The following is a 17,368-nucleotide window of genomic DNA, read 5'->3' on the forward strand; positions in this document are numbered from 1 at the left end:
CCCCAAGTGCTGCCTCCCAGCCTCACCAGCTTTTGGTTTTGTCAGGAACTTAATTAGTGTTAATTCTCAAGCCCTGTGTTCCCAAACCACTGGAAAGGCCTGAAGGCTGCAGCTAAAGAAACCTCCCTTGGGAAGTGAGCTGCCAAAATGAGGTCATCCCACTTTTCCGTTTCCATCTGAAAACAAAGAGATGCTTTTAGGGGGTAAAAAAAAAAAGTTTATTTAAATGTTTTGTTTCCAATTTGTACAAACATCATCAGTAATTGACAATTTGAAGAATAGATAATTAACTGGGATACAGCTCAGACTCTGGTGGGAGTCCAGGTCACAACACAAGTTTAGAGACTGCCAATTCCATGTGATTTGGAGCAATAATTTTGTAAACATTCAGCTCAGCTGCCACTGCATTTGGAATGTACAGAAAGACACCTCCGAACATTTCACAATCTGCAAAAGGCCTGTTCAAATTAAAGCACTTGTTTTTAGTAATCCTTGTATTTTGAAAGAACCCTGGCTGCTCCTGTTCTCACAATCCAGCTGTTCCTCCTGCAGGATCAGCTGCAGGGTGACAGCACAGGAGCTACCTGCCCTGGCCCTCTGCCGAGGGATTTCAGCAAAGACTGAACAAAACATCATGTTACAGAGCATTGATGCATTTCAGAAACACAGAATGATGACAATCCTTCAGGCTTATGGAGCACCCAAACCCAGGTATTTGCATTTCTTGTGAAACACTTCATTTGCAACATTTCAGGTTTTTTTCATCACTGAACACACACCTCTCCTACACATTCACAACAGGAGGATTTGAAGCTCCAGCAGCTTTTTTTTTTTTAAAGGTTTTTTTTCTTTAATTAAAAAAAAAATCTAAATAAGCCTCTTTTGCACTGATTTTACTTTAACAAAAATGAGATTACAACCAAATACAATGTGCATATTCACTGCATGTGAAGTGCAAGGGCACAGCCACAAATGTCTTTTTTTTTTTTTAATTTTTTTTTTAAACAAAATATCATTTTTTAAAACCAGGCCACGTACTCAACATGGTCATCTTACATTCAGCAGTTTTGTACTAAAAATACTTCTGTGCAGGAAAGCCCGGCAGAAATTTACATATGCTACAATGTTTTACATGTATTTACATGGCTCTGTTTTCCCTGTGAGAGCATCTAACACTTGCCCCCAACTATTAATTGTTACAGGGGAACCCATTTAAGATCAGACTAAGGAACTACTCCACCTATTTTGTAAAAACTGATACAAAAATGTGATTTAGAACTCCTCAGTGCAGTGGGCATACAAAGGATTTGGGGGGGATTTTTGGCAGTCACCCGATGCAAGGTCTTTAGTTGGCACTCATAGAGATTCCCGGGAATCACAGCTGGAGAGGCTTTATCAATCTGCCTGAGGAGTTCTTCCACACCCTTTCAGAACATTCCAGATGGGAGCCACGGGCTTGAAACGCTCACCCACCGCTGCACGAGTGCCACTAAAGGTCACAGGGACAGGTGAGAGAATCAGCTGTGCCTCCCCTCATGCCCAGGTGGAAGTTTCTGCTCTGCAGAGTGTTTAGCACATCTTACACCAGTCTGAAAAGCAGCAAATAACCTGACTGAAGTTTTCAGTGCGTAGTTTTCAGTTCATGCTGCATTAAGTTAGGTAAAAGCTGGTTTTCTAACAATTCAAAGTCACAATTCCGATTTTGGAACACAGTCCCATTTATTCTTAAATGCAATAAATGGTGACTGCTCAGGATTTGATTGATTTTTGAGAAAATAACTATTTCACAGTGAGGTGGACACAGCACTGAACTTTTGAGGTAAAAGATGAGGGGAATGTAAACTTGCACCCCTCTCCAAGTGACTAACTACATGCAGCAAGAACACCTGGTCCTGCACAGCTGTGCAGCTGGAGTGGGGAGTAGCAATGCTCAAAATTTGAAACCCTGTCAATCAAAATCGCTTCTGAAAATCACACAAGTTACATCTCAGGCCTGGACTTTCAGTAATGTTTTGAGCTGAAATGTCATTATTTCTTTATCAGAAGGTTTAAAAGAAACAGGTACCCAGTGGCTTGGTGGCTTAGGCAGAACACTTGGGGAGGGTGGCTCGCTGAACTTGGCCCCAGCATAGTTCTGGTTGCTCTGAGGGGTGAACAACAGGTTGCAATTGGATAGAGCAGGATTCCAATTGGGATTCTTGGGGAAGTGAACATTGTTCTTCCCCCCTTTCTGCATGGCCTGCCATGCACCAGGAGAGGAGCTGCATCCGTGGCCTCTTTCCTTCTTCACACAGGTTTTCATCTGAGAATTCTGGTCTTTGTTCTTCTGCCTGTTTTTAAGTTGCTGATGGTTCTTGGTGGTATTTCTAGACTGGGGACTGGGAATGTTGTATCTTTCTCCACCACCCATCTTCAACTTAAATGTCACCTGTGAAAACAAGAACAGTCCAGATAAGTCTTCATTACTCTTCTTCTAAAACAAAATCGTTCCGAGAATGTTTCGATTGCAAAGGGACAAAAATCAGTCTAACCAAAACTTGCTCTAAACAAGCCACTTCTCTCCTCAGAAAAGGTGTAACTGGAGGACAAAATGGTGCTCAGAAAATGCAGAGCCAGATTTAATCAGTCAGTATTGAGTGCTGCAGACATTTAAATTCAGCCTGTTAACACCTAAGAATTGGGCAAAGTTTGCATTGATAAAGCCACTCCCCAGACTTCCTGGTAAGCAAGAACTGCTCTGATAAACCCAAAGTGAACTGAAACCACCTCAAGTGGAACGGATTGTAATTCAACTGCCAAAGCCAACACCCAGACTGCAGCACAGGGTACTCAGCACTTTCCTCTTCCGATGTATTTCCCTCTCCCACCCCCATTTACCTCTCAGTGGTCTTCTCCGATTCCACACTCTCCAATTCTTGCCCCCTTTCTTGCTTCCAAGCCTGAAAGAACAGGTACTGCCTTGTGCTGGACTCTTTCCTTTGGCTGGGAATAGAAGTTTTCATGGGCTGACCTGCTGTCTTCAGCCAGGGAGCCGAGCCCAACATCGGATTCTCGGCACAGAAGCTCCAAGGGAGAAGTCCTGCTGCAGAAACGAGAAAGAAACTTGAATTCAGATTAAGGAAACAATTGCTTCAATTTGGGATGGAAAGAAAGGCAAGCGGAAAAAATTCACAGAATTCAGAGTCAGCTGTGTCTCTTTATTTGTTAAAGATGACAACATGCTACAAACAAAACCCCAAAACCTCACCCCAAAAAACACAGCATTATTTGTTTTCTCCACTTACATAAAGTTCACCATCAGATTTAGCATTTCCCAAGCAACAACTTTTTTTCTCATGCTCTGTCTTAAAAAGCATTTTAGGCAATCAAGAACTTTATCCCTTTGGTTTTTGTAGGGAAAAAGTAAAATACAATAGAAAATACTTTGGGAACTGGGTCCAATACAGGAACTGCCCACAGTGTCCAAACCCTTCCCCAGCCACCGCAGAGCTCCATTTGTCATCGGTCAGCTGCTTCTTTCACCTTCGTTACCCAACTAATTCCTTAGTAACTCTTACGCTAATTTCCTGTTTTGCTCATGGCTCGTCTTTTCCTGGGATCTCTGAGATTTTGACCATGACGCACTCCCATCTGTTCAGCTCCTCTCACTCTCCAAACTCAGGAGCCCCCTGCCCATCCCTCCCACAGCTCCAGAGGAGCCGCCCATCTCCATTTCCAGCTTCCGCCTTGTTTGGACTGAAACCAAAACCCGGGATAACATCACCGGCCCCGGCCCAGCTGCCGTCTGCTACCGTCGACCGGAGCTTGTTCGCCTCCTTTACTTTCTCCCTTCTTCTCTCACCGACACCCGGGGGGAGCCGGGACCCGCCACCCCCCGTCCCCAACAACGGAGCACAACATGGCGGCAGCTGCGCCCGCTCCTTCCCGCACCGCTCCGCCCTTACCGACTTCTGTCCGCTCCGCTCGCCCACACGCACGGACACACACACGGCCCTTCAAGAACCGACTCCGCGCTGCTCCACCGTCACTGTCCGACCCCCGTCCCCAAAGCTCCCTCCACTCCGCACCGCCCCTCGCTCTCCCTCACAAAATGGCGGCCGCGTCCTGCGCCGTTTAACACCGTCTCCCTCCTCCCCCCTCCGCGGGGCCGCGCGGCCGCAGCCAATGGGAGCGCGCCGCTCGCCCGCTCCGCCAATGGGAGCCAAGCCCCGCCTGTTGCCAGGCGGGCCCGGGGCAGAGCGGCCGCGGCGCGCGGGCGGGCGGGGCCGCCATTTGAATCCCCTCACGAAGGGCAGCGCGGGAGCGGCCGCCGCTCTTTGTCCCGCCCGGCCCGGCCCCGCTGCCGGGCACCGCCCGCAGGTCCCCCGGCCCCTCTGCACAGCCCCCCGGACACGCTGCCAGCCCCCGGCCCCTCTGCACAGCCCCCCGGACACGCTGCCAGCCCCGCCCCGCCCGCGAATTAGCACAACAAAAAAAGTGGGGAACGCCCGTGCCAGCTGCCGCTGGGGGCTTCAAAGAGGTAAAATAATTAACAAAAAAAAAAAAAAAAAACCGCACAAAACACCTGGCTGTGCTAGGGGCGTCGAGAGAGGGGATTCAGCGAACAAAGAGTAAAATCCAGCCCCCCAGAGATCCCCGCAGCGTTCTGATGGCAAATGGAGGGTCTTGGGTTTGTTAAGCCCATTCCCCACACCTGCATTTAGTTAAACTATTTAATGTTTAAATTTAAAGTATTAAAAATAACGTAGAGGGATGTTTCAGGTCAAAATACAGGGAAAAGCTTGTTTGGTTTAAACCTGTATTTCCCCAGGTTTAAACCAACACTGTGGGTATGCAGAGCCTGTGGCAGTGCCTGTGGTTTGTGTTTATATTCAAATTCTCTTATTTTGCCTCAAAGGATTATTTTGAAGAAAAAACCCACAAGATTTGGCCTTTACCATGCGTAGGATGAATGAAAATTAGGTATACATAAGAAATTTGCACATGTGAGAGTGTATTAAGGGGCCTGTCGAGCCTTGTACACCACATTAAAGGCCAAAAAAAGGAAGTTTCAAAGAAAATGGAAAGGAACAAGTTCAGTTCCAACCCCACCAAGTCAGGGCAGTACTTAAAAACAACACATGAACATTCAGAGTTTTTATTTTGAGGTACAGACCCTGGGTTCATTGAGTTGCCCTGTATTTTTAGCTACAGAAAGGAAAAATTACACATTCCTGCTTTATCCCTAAAACGTTTAAAACAAAACTGTTTCCTTCCTCGTGTGGTGTTACAGGGCTGTGACCCATCCCAGGACAAGGTAAAGACTCGAAAAAGAAGTTTGTATTCATCATGCAGTTATTAAAAAAAGCCAGCATATGTTTCAATACACAAGATGTGTTGACATACCCGAGCCCAGACCTTTGTTCCTATTCTTTATTGTATGTTTGCACAAAGCAAGCTGAAATTAATTTGTTTTCCTCCCTTTGCTTTGGATTTCTTGGCACAATGTTATGGTTGAGGTCCTTATAGCAGCTTTTTGTCTTTAGATGGAAGACAGCAGTATCGGCTGTAAGCCTTGAGATTCCACGAATTAATAAACAACTCTCCTATAATGCACATCAGCAGATTTTTGCTTTGTTTCTATCTCTAGTGTGTTTATTTCTGCTAAAACACAATCTCACCCCAGTGTGTGGATGTTTTCAAGCCAGGACATGTCCGTGGGATTAAGAAATAGCATTTCGCAGGCTGCAAATGTGCTCTCTTGTCTGGGGAGCAAAACAGCGTGTACTTTTCAATTCAGATCAAGGATGACACAAGGTCTGGCTGTTTTTCCTCACTATCTTTGAGATAATTAAAAAAAAAAAACCTCTTGTCTTTCAGAGCTGGTTTTGGGGTCAGGCTGACACATTTAGCCTGGAGGAGCAGGAAACGTCAGTGATAAGCCAGTCCTGTATTTGTGCAGGAACTGTTCCACTGAAACAAGATGAGTCATTTGGAGGCCGAGCAGGAACACGACGGGTATTTTTTAAATCAAAAGGACAAATACACAGCAAAGTCCAGCTTGCAAAGTTCTCAGTGTTTCGCCCTTCAGCTGTTAAAGCCCTGGGCTGCTTTCCTCTCCTGCAGGGTAAGAAAAGGAGATGTTCCCAGAGGCGTGGTAACCCCAACAGAGACAGAAGCACTCGAGTTCCCACCATGTGCTGAAGACACGGCACTGACTGAATCCTGAGGTTCTGTCTCAATCCTTTATCACCACCATCCGAGATTCCTTCAAGAGGAGCTACTTCACTCCTTCAAATCATGATTTTTAAACCCTCTTTGTTTTCAAAGGTCTCAGCGTAAGATTTATAGCTCCTAAGCCTGTGACAGACACTACATCGACCTCAGTTACTCGTGGGCACACTGGGATATTTTAGCTGCCTCCAGGATTGTGTTGCACCCACCCTTCATGTCCTGCAGCCCTCTAGGTGCTACAGACCCAGTTCCAGAGGCAGAGCCCAAACGCTGCTGGAACAGGACAGTGCTTCCAAACCCAACCCTGCTGTGCCACACGGTGCCACAGACTCGGTGACCTCAGCTCCACCACACCCTCTCATAACCTGTACACAGCATGGACAGGGCTTTTCTATTGTGCAAGTGTCTGCTCTGTCTGGCTTATTCCACTTCCTCCAGGTAGTCCAAAGATGACTGCAGTAAATCCCAACTTTCCTCATGTTCCCAGGGAGCTGCATTACCCAAATCCTCCTCAGCTCCCCACCACGCTTCTGCTGCCAGGGTGACAGCTACTCAAGGTTTTCCCCAGCCACCCTTATATTTCACTCAGCACCTCCACTCCCTCTCACAGCAAATGTTAATCGAGCCCAGGGAAGCAGCTCCATCTGTGCTGGCACTGCCACAACCAGCAAGTCCCAGTGAAGACAAAGCCTCCAGAGCTTCATTAGCCCCAAATTAAGATGCTTCCAGCTGTGGCTGAGATGGATCTCACCACACACGTACTCCTGCTGGAGTGTTTCAGTGGAGCAGCTCACCGTGGATGCTGCAGGAAGTCAGCAGCACGGATGACTCATTTGTTAAATCAATAGTGAACCATTGCCCCAGTTTTATTTCGCAGTGACGAGTTCCGGCACCGGGTGACTTTCAGTAAACCCAAGATGTTTACTTTTTGTGGCTCCAAGAGCCCCATGACACACTTGAAACTCGTTGGACGTTTCCACCCGAGCCAAACATTAACCAGATTGTTAATCTAAGTTTCCTCATGAGAGAAACGTGTAAGCTTTTGTTTTCTTTAAAATCTGCATGAAAGCACTGAGTTTACGGTAATGTTTAGAATATCCTTTATTCTGCCTGGCAGAGGATCCGTGTTCATCAAATAAAGCTCAAGAAATTCACAGCAGTGAGCTACAGGAACTAAGTAGACATTTGAGCCTCTGCAGGGTAGAGAAGAGGCTCAAGAACCCAAACAATGCAATAAAACTACGCACTTTAATTGCTTAAATCTCCTTATAAGTATATTGATATAGCTGTAGACATGATTTAAGCTGGTGTCCACCAGTACCTGAGTTACCTCAGCTCCAGAACACGAGTTCCCTCCCCTGCACTGCTGGAGCCAAGGAGTGCTCGTGAGCGTGAGATCATATCCACCACTGCATTTGTGTGTGCAGGTGTGCACAGCACCCAGAAAACAGCACCAGGAGTGAAACCAGCCCGGACACCAAAAGATCAGTTATCCAAACCCTGAGCCCGAGGACCTGGGGGGGTTTAAAGGGCTTGTGCTGAAGCCCTGCTCTGGAAAACAAACACATCCAGGCACGACTCCCGAGTCACGCCCTGTTTTCTGCCTCAACAGCTCCCCGTTCAAACTGAGTCACAGAACCCTGCAGGAACCTTCAGCCCATTTAAATCCATATGCCTGGTTCACATCCTATCAACAGGGAAAACATTTCCACCGGAACCCTCCTCCCTCCACAAGAGCAGCAGAGGTGTTTCTGCAGCAGGTCAGGGCACAGGAGAACCGCTTGGACAAGCCCTGTTTGCTCACAGGCGCTGTGCTAGACACGGCAGTAAATGTGGGGTTCTTTTCTGAGCATTTTCTCTAGGAGTGCAGCAGAGTCACTCACCGTGGCTCTCTGAGTCACACCTTATCAAGGTGAGCAGTGCCCCCACCCTCAGCTCCGTCTGCACCACCCAGTTTTCAAATTCAGCCCCAGCAAACACAACAGTCAGAGAAAGAGAAGTAAGTCCCTGTCCTCCCACAGAGCACAGACAGCCTTGCTGCAGGGTGTCTGAGTGTCCCATCACATGCTCTGTGTCCCAACACAGCCCCAGGGCTCTTCACTCTCCTCTGGAGACACAGACACCACCGCTGAGCAACACCAGGCTCACAATCCCTTTCCGCACGTGTGCCTGCACAGCATTTCTTTGGCCCTGGGTATGGGGGTGTTCCCAAAGCAGCGTTATTTCCCAACTGGATGGACTGCAGCTGATGCCAGGGGGGAAAATCCAAGCTGAACAAAAAACCTTTACATTACAGGAATCAGCTGTAGTGGTTTTCCTTTAGGCTGGCAGGACAATTTTTTGCTATAAATCAGAGTAAAATTAAAAGCTTCTAACTATGCTGCAATAAAGGAAGAAATAATATTTCTTTCCTATAACACCCATTCCTGTGACACAACAATTCTCCCTGCAGACAGAGGAAACTTGGGTCCATATTTCACAGGGTGCTGCTGGATGTGAAGCTGTGTCAGAGCAGGGAATAATTTGGGGCTGGGTGCTGCTTTTGGAACTCGGGACCAATATAAAGTATCTTTCTGCTCCTCACCTGCTCTTTACACTCTCGTACCTCTTCCTGCAAAGGAAAATTTCTCATTTCCCGAATGGAAGAATTAGGGAACCCCCTTTTCCCGGCCGGGGGGGCAGAAGGAAGCGCTGAGTTCCCAGTTCTGCCTCTTTCTCCAGCTTCCCCCGCCGCTGTCCCCGCGAGTGCCGCGGATCTCCCTGGAGAGGGCACCCGAGCATCGCCGAGCTCCGGCGGCTGCGGGGAAAGCCCTGAGGAAGGAGGCAGAGCAGGATTTGGAGAGCACGGCGAGTAACCGCTCGTGATTCCACCGAATGAGGCAACTGGAATCCCAGCAGGAGGGAAAGTTGAGTTCCCAGCCGGAGAATCGGGTTACTGGTGCTGGGATGGGGCTGTGGGGTGGCTCTGTGGGAGGCAGAGTGGGGTAAGGTGCATCCTTAGGGATCCTAAGGTGCATCCAAGGGCTAAGGATCACGTCTTTCCTTTGCTTCCAAGGCTCCCCCCTACAGCTTGTATGATCTATATCCAAGCATAATGTGGCCAATTCCTTTGGGATTTGGAGCGAACTCGCGTCTCCCCACTGACACGGTGATACTGTCCCTGGTGTCACCCGGCCTTTCAGCAGCACCAGTACAACCCAGCCCCGGACAGCTGCTGCCCGGCCGAGGGGGGAAGTGGCTACTGGAGGAGGAATGGATGAGAACAGGTACAGCAGCGACCACAGCCTCTAAGCGGGGTCCTTCCTGACCACGGGGATTGTGTCACTGAAGGTTACTTGTGTAACCTTAAGCCATTTCCCTTCCACTTGCAGAGAGAAAATCACCCTGCTCCCCTGGCATTAGCTGACCGTGTACAGAGGAATTCAAGGGCACAGGTGAGGTTTGTGCTGCTCATGGAGCTGTAGGCACAGACAGCAGATTTCTGAGCTTGCCCTTAGACCTGCGCACAGCCAGGTACATCCAGATCTTCCCACATCTGCCTCCTAGCTTTTTTCCTCCCCATCTTTTTCCATGTCCCCAGAGAAATCTGGAGGAGAATCTGAACGTCTCTTGCCTCAAACAGTGCAGGTACATGGAGACATGAGAGGGACTGGGAGGATTATTTCAGCGAGCTGGAGGGTTTGGGTGGTTGTAGATGTGGCACGAGCAGGCAGCAGAACACAACACCCAGAGGACAAGTGAGGAAGGAAACAAAACCCGACACACATTCTCCAAAAGAATGTGACAGAGAGCAAGGAAGCACAGGAAGGATTCACACTGTGGATTTCCAACCCAGGGGAATAAACCAGAATGGTTCAACAAACCCAGATGAAACCAGAAGTGCCATGAGAGGAGAGGGAAGCAGGCGCCATCCGCAGCTGCACGAACTGCCCTGAGAGCCGGAGGGATGGGAAGCCCCGGAGCATCAGCGGGGAGGTGAGTGGTTTGTGTTTGCTGACCCACAGCATCCTGCAGCCCAGGGTCCTTTTTTCACACTGGAACACATCGTCCCTGAGAGCCCTCGGTGCTCACACAAGGAAGCTGGGGAGACTCTGCTGCATGGGGAGATTCCTGGGATTAACTATCAGCTATTCGGGATAAACTGCAAGGCAATGTGTAACAGAGGGTGGGACACTGGCTTTTAGGATGAATTCTTTCTTAGGAAGAAGGTGAAAGGTAAGTGTTTCATAGCAGGCTGTGGGTTAACTCTTTACAGCTGATTTTGGGAATTGTTAGTGTTGGATCAGTTCATCAGGAGCTGGAGTGACAGAACAAGGGGGAATGAGTTACAAGAAATTCCCTGTGAGGACGGGGAGGCCCTGGCACAGGGTGCCCAGAGCAGCTGTGGCTGCCCCTGGATCCCTGGCAGTGCCCAAGGCCAGGCTGGACAGGGCTTGGAGCAACCTGGGATAATGGAAGGATGAAACTGGATGGGCTTTAAGGTCCCCTCCAACCCAAAGCATTCCCTGATTCTCTGTGTCAGAGGTATTTCCAAATGTCTTGTGGGGATGTGATGCTGAGTTGAGTGTTTTGATGGTTTTGGTGGAGTGAGAGCAGCTGTTTTGCCCTGCTTTGTACCCAGACTGGCACTTGCAGCCGCTCTGCACCCACCCCGTCCTGGGTGTCAAACACTGTCCCCTCAGGCAGTCACACATGGGCAAAGCTGGACTCTGATAGTAAAGAATCAAATAATCTTCAGTGTGACATTTGAGGTGGACAGGTCTTACATCAGGGAGGGAATTCCACTCTGTGTTATTTAATGTGGTCAGAAGGACAAACCAGGGTGAACAGCTAATTCCAAAATAATGGAAAAACTTCTGCAACTCGAACAAGAAATCACATATAAACTAAAATGTTTGTAAAGCAAAAGATACTTTGCTTTTTCAGCAAGTGAAATTTGCAAGGATTAGTGACAATTTTTGCATAAATCACCACACATGTTCATAGTAGGTGATCATTTGAGACATTTTCTTATATTGTAAAGCTCAAAACTCTCCGATATTCTGAACATGAAATATTCAAGACCAGCACTTTCAGAGTGCTGCAGGCACAATGCACTGGCTGATTGCAGTAGGAAAATTTAATTTTACATTATCTAAGGAACTGGTATGTAACTTTTTAATCAGCAGGATGCTGTGATGGCTCTGTGAATGCAGAACCCATCCCAAGTGGAAGCAGGAATGGTGCTGCTGCGTGCGAGGCACTGCGAGCCCGACAGCTGGAATCAATCGCAGCGAGGCACTGAGAAGGAAAAGGACTTTTTCATTTGTAAATTTAATTTCCCCCGAAGCCAGTTGGAGTTATTAGGCTGGAGTGAGTGGGCTCGCTAATGGGAGGAGAGGTTTCTCTGCTGCTCTGGGCAGACTTTGCAGTCATTGAGGCTGTTTCAGGAATATGTTGCATTCCCAAATATCTTACCTGGATTCTGTCCCTAATAACTCACTCCTCGTTCATTCACTGTGTTGTTTCCTGGGGCTCTGCTCTTGTTGCTGGGGGGGTTCTCTATTGCAAGGACACGTTATTTTGGCAAAATATTCCCTACCCTGGGCCTTCCTGCTGGCAGGAGATGTTGTGCTGTGATCAGAGAGTTAATCTGAAGCCCAGGGAATCTCAGCTCAGCTGCTGCTCTTCCAGGGAACCAGTCCCTTGGTCCCACAGCTCCTGGATCTCAAAGAGTGCCAGAAGCCACTTGGCTCTTTCTTGTTGAGCTGAGCTGTCAGCCCGTGGGGCCAGGACTCCCTGGGCTTGCCAGGCTGGTTGTGGGGAGATGAACAGCCATGCCTGGGGCTGGAATCCCCAGGGAGGTGGAGATGCTGCTCCTGGAAAGGCAATTTCCACTCTGGAAGTGGGACTTGCCCCATGGAGGATGCTGCAGGTCAGCTCTCCCCCAGGAAGCAGATGGGGGCTGGCACTTTTCCCAGGAGCTGAGGCAGGGGGCATGGATGAACAAATCCAGGGGCCCATCTGACAAGAGGAAAATGTCCCCAGGGCAGGAAAAAGCAGCTTTGTGGCCAAAAAACCAAAAAAATGGGGGACAGGCAGGGCAAGGAGAGGAGCTCTTGGCACTGCCTGTGTTTTCATGCTCATGCAGAAGAGACCTTGTGCTGGAGCAAAGCCATGTGCTTCCCCCATGGACACAGGAGAAGGAAGGAGTAAAGAAATCTGTCCTTGCCATTCAGCCTGAGACAGAACAGAGGTGGGAAGGGACGGTCAAGGCTGGCTGATTGCTGTGAGCCCAGCACAGGGTTTTGAACCTGAGGCTTATCTGAGTTTTTTCAACTTACTGGCAAGAGCTGGGCCAGGACAGGCAGTGCAGGAATTATTTTACCATTTTAAGCAGGTTCTCTCCCCAAGCAACATAACGTCAGGGATGGCATTTTGCTGCCTTCGCTCCCTTGCCTGGTGTTCAGTGGTTTCCAGGCTCCTAAGGATGTTAGTTGGATATCACACACCTGCAGGTTTGAGGATTTATGATGGTCCTGGGAATGCTGGCTGCAGGTAATGGATGCCAAGGTGATGCTGGAGGCTGCTTAATGAAGACATGTCTTGGTTTGGATGCTCGGGTTTGGCTGGGGAGGTTTGGGTACTCGAGGCAGTTGCTGCTCCAGTGGTCCCTGGTGAGCCCTGCTATATGAAAAGTCCATCTGTCTGCTAAATCCATCTCTCTCCGGAGGGAGGGATGTTGTCAGGTTTAATAACAGCAGTTGGTAATTCCTGCTGCCTGTGTGGTGTTCCTGTGAAGGGCTGCAGGAAACGAGAGCGCTGAGATCCAAGGGCAACATCCCAGTCCTGTGCTGTTACCCCATGCCAGAGCCTGATGTAAGAGCAGAGCAGCTTGCTGCAACACTCAGCCACGTCAGCCCCAAATCCAGGACTCCTCCAGCCTGCAATGCCAAGAAATCCCAATCAGGATTGCCCTGCTCTGCCTATAACGTGCACTGAACTCCCTGCAGCCACCGATGTCCCAGCCCTGACAGGCAGCAGGAGTGAAATGTGTGTCTGGGGCCCTTCTCTGTCACCTCCTGGGCAGCATCTCAACTCATTGGGGGTATTTTGCAACTCCTGGAACACAGGAACAGTGATGAGTGTCGGGGGAGATCAGTGGGGAAGGAAGTCCCCAGGCTGGGTGTAAAACGTGCCACTGCTAAGATGTTGCAGCCAGAGGTTTGGTGGGCAGTGCTGGCTGTTGTCACCTCTACAAGCAGCCAAGTTGCCTTGGCTGAATTTCACACAGCAGGCAGAGGAAACCACAGAGGGAGGATCACAGGTGGCTGGAACCCACAGCCCAGCAGCCCAGCCCCTGCTCTGCTCCCCAGGAAGCCGTGGCTGTCACACATCCTGGCCATGGCTCGTATGTTTTGGACATTTCCTCTTTCACAAGAGAGCCGAGGGGAGGGAGAGACAGTGACTTGTTTGTTCTGTGGGAAAGGGAACAGCTCAGTGCTCTCCTCCAGCAGAAGCAAGTCATGATCCCATTGCCTGGATGAGGGATCCTGGAAGCTTTTGGGAAGGGGGGTCCTGTTCCATGGGCTTGGACACCACATTTTGCTGAAATTCAGGCAGTTTAGTGTATCCCACAGCTGCCTCTTCACCTCTTCTCTAACCCAGTCCAGGATGACCTTGTTCCCTGAGATCCAAGGCAGCACAACTTGGTTTAAAGACCAGTGTAACCCACAGAAAGAATGGGAGAAAGTAACACCTGAAGGACCAGTTCTGAAGATGAAGGGGGTTACATGCATTGAGCTGCAGAAGTGTAGAGAAAAAGCCAATTCTTGCTGACACAGAATGCATTGAGCAGTTCAGCACACACCCTGGGGAAAATCAGGCATTTCCCTCCATCACACCTCTGCTGATGCTGAAACTATTGATAAAATTAACCTAATCCTGGGTATGGACAGGGGTTCTTAGGCTCAGGTGGTCTCAGTCCTGCATGCCCCCATTGGTATGTCCAACCTGCACTCTAATATCGATGTTAAACATAACTTTGAATCACTCTGACCGTGGCACAGGGAAGATGGAGGGGGAAACACAACTGCAATGAGCCTTGTAAAGCTGCAATGGGCAAGCTTAAAAATGAAACCAGTCTTGTTATTTTATGTGTTCCAACAGCTTTGGTGAGGAGTAAATCCTTCAGAGTGCACTTTGTGTTCCCAGATGAGCTGCACCGAGTCCCTGGCAGTGCAATATCCCTCATCCTTCTCCATCCAAGCCATCTCCCGGGGCAGCTTCAGTGGGACAGGCTGTTCTGCAGGGCCTGTCTCTGCCCACGGCACAGTGTCACCATGAGCAGTCCCTTCCAGCGCTGCTGGCGCTGAGCAGTGAATCCTGGAGGAGGGGTAAGAGCTGGGCCAGGATTTGTACAATTCTCGGCGTTGCTGCTTCCCTCTTGTGGTGAGGAACCAGCCTGGGAGATCTGGTACAGCCAGGGTGCCCCTGGGCTGTGGTAAATGGGTCTCAGCCAAACAACCAGCAGGACAAAGCGTGGAAGTTGGCTCCAGCATTTGGTTTGTGGACCTGAAAGCAGGTCTCTGTGGGCTGATCTCATTTTGCTTGCTTCTCTCTAAAGGCAGGGAAGTGTCTGGGTTGAATTTATTCCTTGTTAAGTCCTCTTCACCTCCCCCTTTTTCAGAGCATCCGAAGAAGTGCAGAAGGAAGCAGAAGGCTCTCTGTGAGCTCCTAGCTCCAGGTAACCACCATGGATACTTGTAGGATACCTGAAAACGCCTCCAAGTGCAGCGGGAACACCATGGAGTGCTTCATGGTGCTCAGCACGCAGGCACAGAAGATAAGCATTGGCATCCTCTGTGGCCTCTTTGGGACAATGTGTGTTTTTGAGAACTCCTTGGTGCTCTACCTGATTTTCTCTTCCCCTGGGCTCAGGAAAAAGCCTTCCTACCTCTTCATCGGCAGCCTGGCCCTGGCTGACATCCTGGCCAGCATCATCTTTGTCTGCAGTTTCGTTAACTTCCACGTGTTTAACAAAGCTGGTTTCTCCAAGGAAGTGTTCCTGCTGCAGCTGGGAGGGGTGAACACGTCCTTCTCCGCCTCCCTCAGCAGCCTGCTGCTCACAGCCCTGGACCGCTACATCTCCATCAGCCGGCCCTCGGAATACAAGCTCCTGATGACCAGGAAAAGAGCCTGGACAGCGCTGGCAGTGCTCTGGGTGACCTGTGCCACCATCGCTTACCTGCCCCTGCTGGGCTGGAACTGCTGCGTGCTGGATTCCGCCTGCTCCGAGCTGTTCCCCTTTGTGGATGACAATTACCTGTCGGGCTGGATCTGCTTCACCGTGGTCCTGCTGGGCTGCATCATCTACGCCTACGCCCACGTGCTCTGGAGGGCTCGCCAGCACGTGGCCTACATGGAGAAGCACCAGGCGCAGGTGGGGAAGCAAAACACCCGGATGAGGATGGACGTGATGCTGGCCAAGACCCTCGTCATGGTGCTGGCAGTCCTCACGCTCTGCTGGTCCCCCGTCCTCGTGCTCATGATCTACAGCATCTTCGCCAGGCTGAGCGACCACCTGCGCAAGGTGTTCGCCTTCTGCAGCACCCTCTGCCTGCTCAACTCCATGGTGAACCCCATTATTTACGCCCTGCGGAGCAAGGAGCTGTTCTCCTCCCTGAGGAGGGTGTTCTCCCACTTCAGAAGGCAGCTGAAGGCCTCTGAGGAGAGCCCAGAAGCAGAGAGCACCCACAAGTCCTCCGTGATAGAGACCGTCTGCGAGGACACGCACGTAGTGTAGGGAGGCACCTGTGGAAAATCTGTGCCCTCAGGCTGGAAGGAACAGCCTGGATCACTTTTTTCTTTTCTCTTCTGATGGGAGCTTAGGGATCAGCTGTGCTGTGGAGACAGCTCCTGCTGATGTCACCCTTCGATGCTGGGACATAAAGTGCACAGACTTTGCTCTCAGGCACAGCCTGGGATTGTTGGGGTGTCCTCTGCAGGGACAGGAGTTGGACTGGATGATCCTTGTGGGTCCCTTCCAACTCAGGATAATCCATGATTCTGTGATTCTAGAATCTCCCACCAGGGGAGGCTCAGGTTGGACATCAGCAGGAATTTCCCCATGGAAAGGGTGGCCAGGCTTTGGCAGGGGCTGCCCAGGGAGGTTTGGAGTGCCCATCCCTGGAGGTGTCCAAGGAATGCCTGGATGTGGCACTCAGTGCTCTGGGCTGGGGACAGGGTGGGGATCAGGCACACGGTGGACTCGATGGTCTGGGAGGGCTTTAACGACCTCAGTGGAACATTCCCACTATGGTTTAAGGACTTGGCCAGAGCTGGGGCAGACAAGGACCTTGCAGACAGCACATTTCTTCCAGGAGGTTTCAGGAGAGCTGACCTAACCAGGCAGGTGTTTGTTGGATGTCATGTGATTAAACATTTAAGCCATTTTCCAGGTTTTTCTTCCTTTTCTTTCCTGGTGTACAAAGTCCTCCAGGTGACAAGTTTAAGCCCAAAGTGGGGCAGATACTTCGAGCATGAGGAACTTTTTTTGCAAACTACAAAATTGCAAATTACACAGAAGCGGCACTTTTAGCTGAATGGACAGTGAAGTGGGACAGGGCCCTTCACCAGTGACCTGGAGCAGCTGGGCTCCTGCCAGCTCCCAAAACGCCTCCAGCAGGGATGATCCCGGCTGGGACATGGCCACGAGGTCCTTGCACTCTGCCCTGTGTCCCAGAGGATGCACCCAGCCCTCCAGGAAGGTTCGGGAGCCCTGTCCCGGGCCTGTCTTGGCTGCACGGGAGGGTCTGGAGAAAGGGAGACTGAGGGGACACTTACCAATGTGTGCAGCTGCTCCCGAGGGCAGTGAAGGGGCAGCTCCAATCTCTGTGACCACGGGCAGGATCCAAGGGGTGCGCCAGGGGAGGGCTGGGATGGATTTCAGGGAAAGGCTCTTCCCCCAGAGGCTGCTGGGCACTGCCCAGGCTCCCCAGGGAACGGACACGGCTCCAGGAGCTGCAGGAGCGTTCGGACAGCGCTGCCAGGGATGCCCAGGGTGGGGTCGTTGGGGCTGGAGCCGATGACCCTCCGTCCCTTCCCCAGGGCAGCGGTCGGGCCGCAGCCTCGAACCCGCGGCCCCTGGGGAGCGGCGGCGGCCGTGACGTCACGG

The 17,368-nt window shown here is 50.4% G+C and overlaps 2 protein-coding genes and 1 long non-coding RNA gene across 8 annotated transcripts; 1 reads left to right on the forward strand and 2 right to left on the reverse strand.

Annotated features, from left to right (window-relative positions):
- Positions 1-194: 194 nt before the first annotated feature.
- PNRC2 (proline rich nuclear receptor coactivator 2) lies at positions 195-4,130 on the reverse strand. Of its 2 annotated transcripts, none has more exons than XM_042015767.1 (3): positions 3,945-4,130; positions 2,878-3,082; positions 195-2,428 (listed from the first exon to the last, which is right to left on the reverse strand). In XM_042015767.1, exon 3 carries the CDS (start codon positions 2,408-2,410, stop codon positions 1,988-1,990), a length of 423 nt encoding a protein of 140 aa, XP_041871701.1. In that variant the 5' UTR covers positions 2,411-2,428; positions 2,878-3,082; positions 3,945-4,130; the 3' UTR covers positions 195-1,987. The 2 variants fall into 2 exon arrangements, with proteins under 2 accessions (XP_041871701.1, XP_041871702.1); XM_042015768.1 differs by having other exon boundaries at positions 2,878-3,079; positions 3,945-4,037.
- A 4,610-nt stretch (positions 4,131-8,740) lies between these two features.
- Positions 8,741-16,234, forward strand: CNR2 (cannabinoid receptor 2). Of its 5 annotated transcripts, none has more exons than XM_042015738.1 (5): positions 8,741-9,479; positions 9,564-9,647; positions 10,049-10,188; positions 14,362-14,588; positions 14,882-16,234. In XM_042015738.1, the coding sequence occupies exon 5, from the start codon at positions 14,948-14,950 to the stop codon at positions 15,995-15,997; it is 1,050 nt and encodes a 349-aa protein (XP_041871672.1). In that variant the 5' UTR covers positions 8,741-9,479; positions 9,564-9,647; positions 10,049-10,188; positions 14,362-14,588; positions 14,882-14,947; the 3' UTR covers positions 15,998-16,234. The 5 variants fall into 5 exon arrangements, with proteins under 5 accessions (XP_041871672.1, XP_041871670.1, XP_041871671.1 ...); XM_042015736.1 differs by having other exon boundaries at positions 9,585-9,647; XM_042015737.1 differs by having other exon boundaries at positions 9,564-10,188.
- Positions 11,206-17,360, reverse strand: LOC121658629. Its single transcript, XR_006014011.1, has 2 exons — positions 17,038-17,360; positions 11,206-13,136 (listed from the first exon to the last, which is right to left on the reverse strand). It is a non-coding gene; the product is annotated as an uncharacterized LOC121658629 (long non-coding RNA).
- Between the last annotated feature and the right edge of the window lie 8 nt (positions 17,361-17,368).

The sequence above is a fragment of the Corvus kubaryi genome, unplaced genomic scaffold (assembly GCF_017639235.1).
Source record: "Corvus kubaryi isolate FWS band 111438036 unplaced genomic scaffold, C.kubaryi_AGA036_p1.0 split3-37304, whole genome shotgun sequence".
NCBI classification, from domain to species: domain Eukaryota; kingdom Metazoa; phylum Chordata; class Aves; order Passeriformes; family Corvidae; genus Corvus; species Corvus kubaryi.

Excerpts from the sequence above, each read along its gene's own strand:
- PNRC2 (XM_042015767.1), bottom strand. The coding sequence starts at position 2,410 with ATGGGTGGTGGAGAAAGATACAACATTCCCAGTCCCCAGTCTAGAAAT.
- CNR2 (XM_042015737.1), top strand. The coding sequence starts at position 14,948 with ATGGATACTTGTAGGATACCTGAAAACGCCTCCAAGTGCAGCGGGAAC.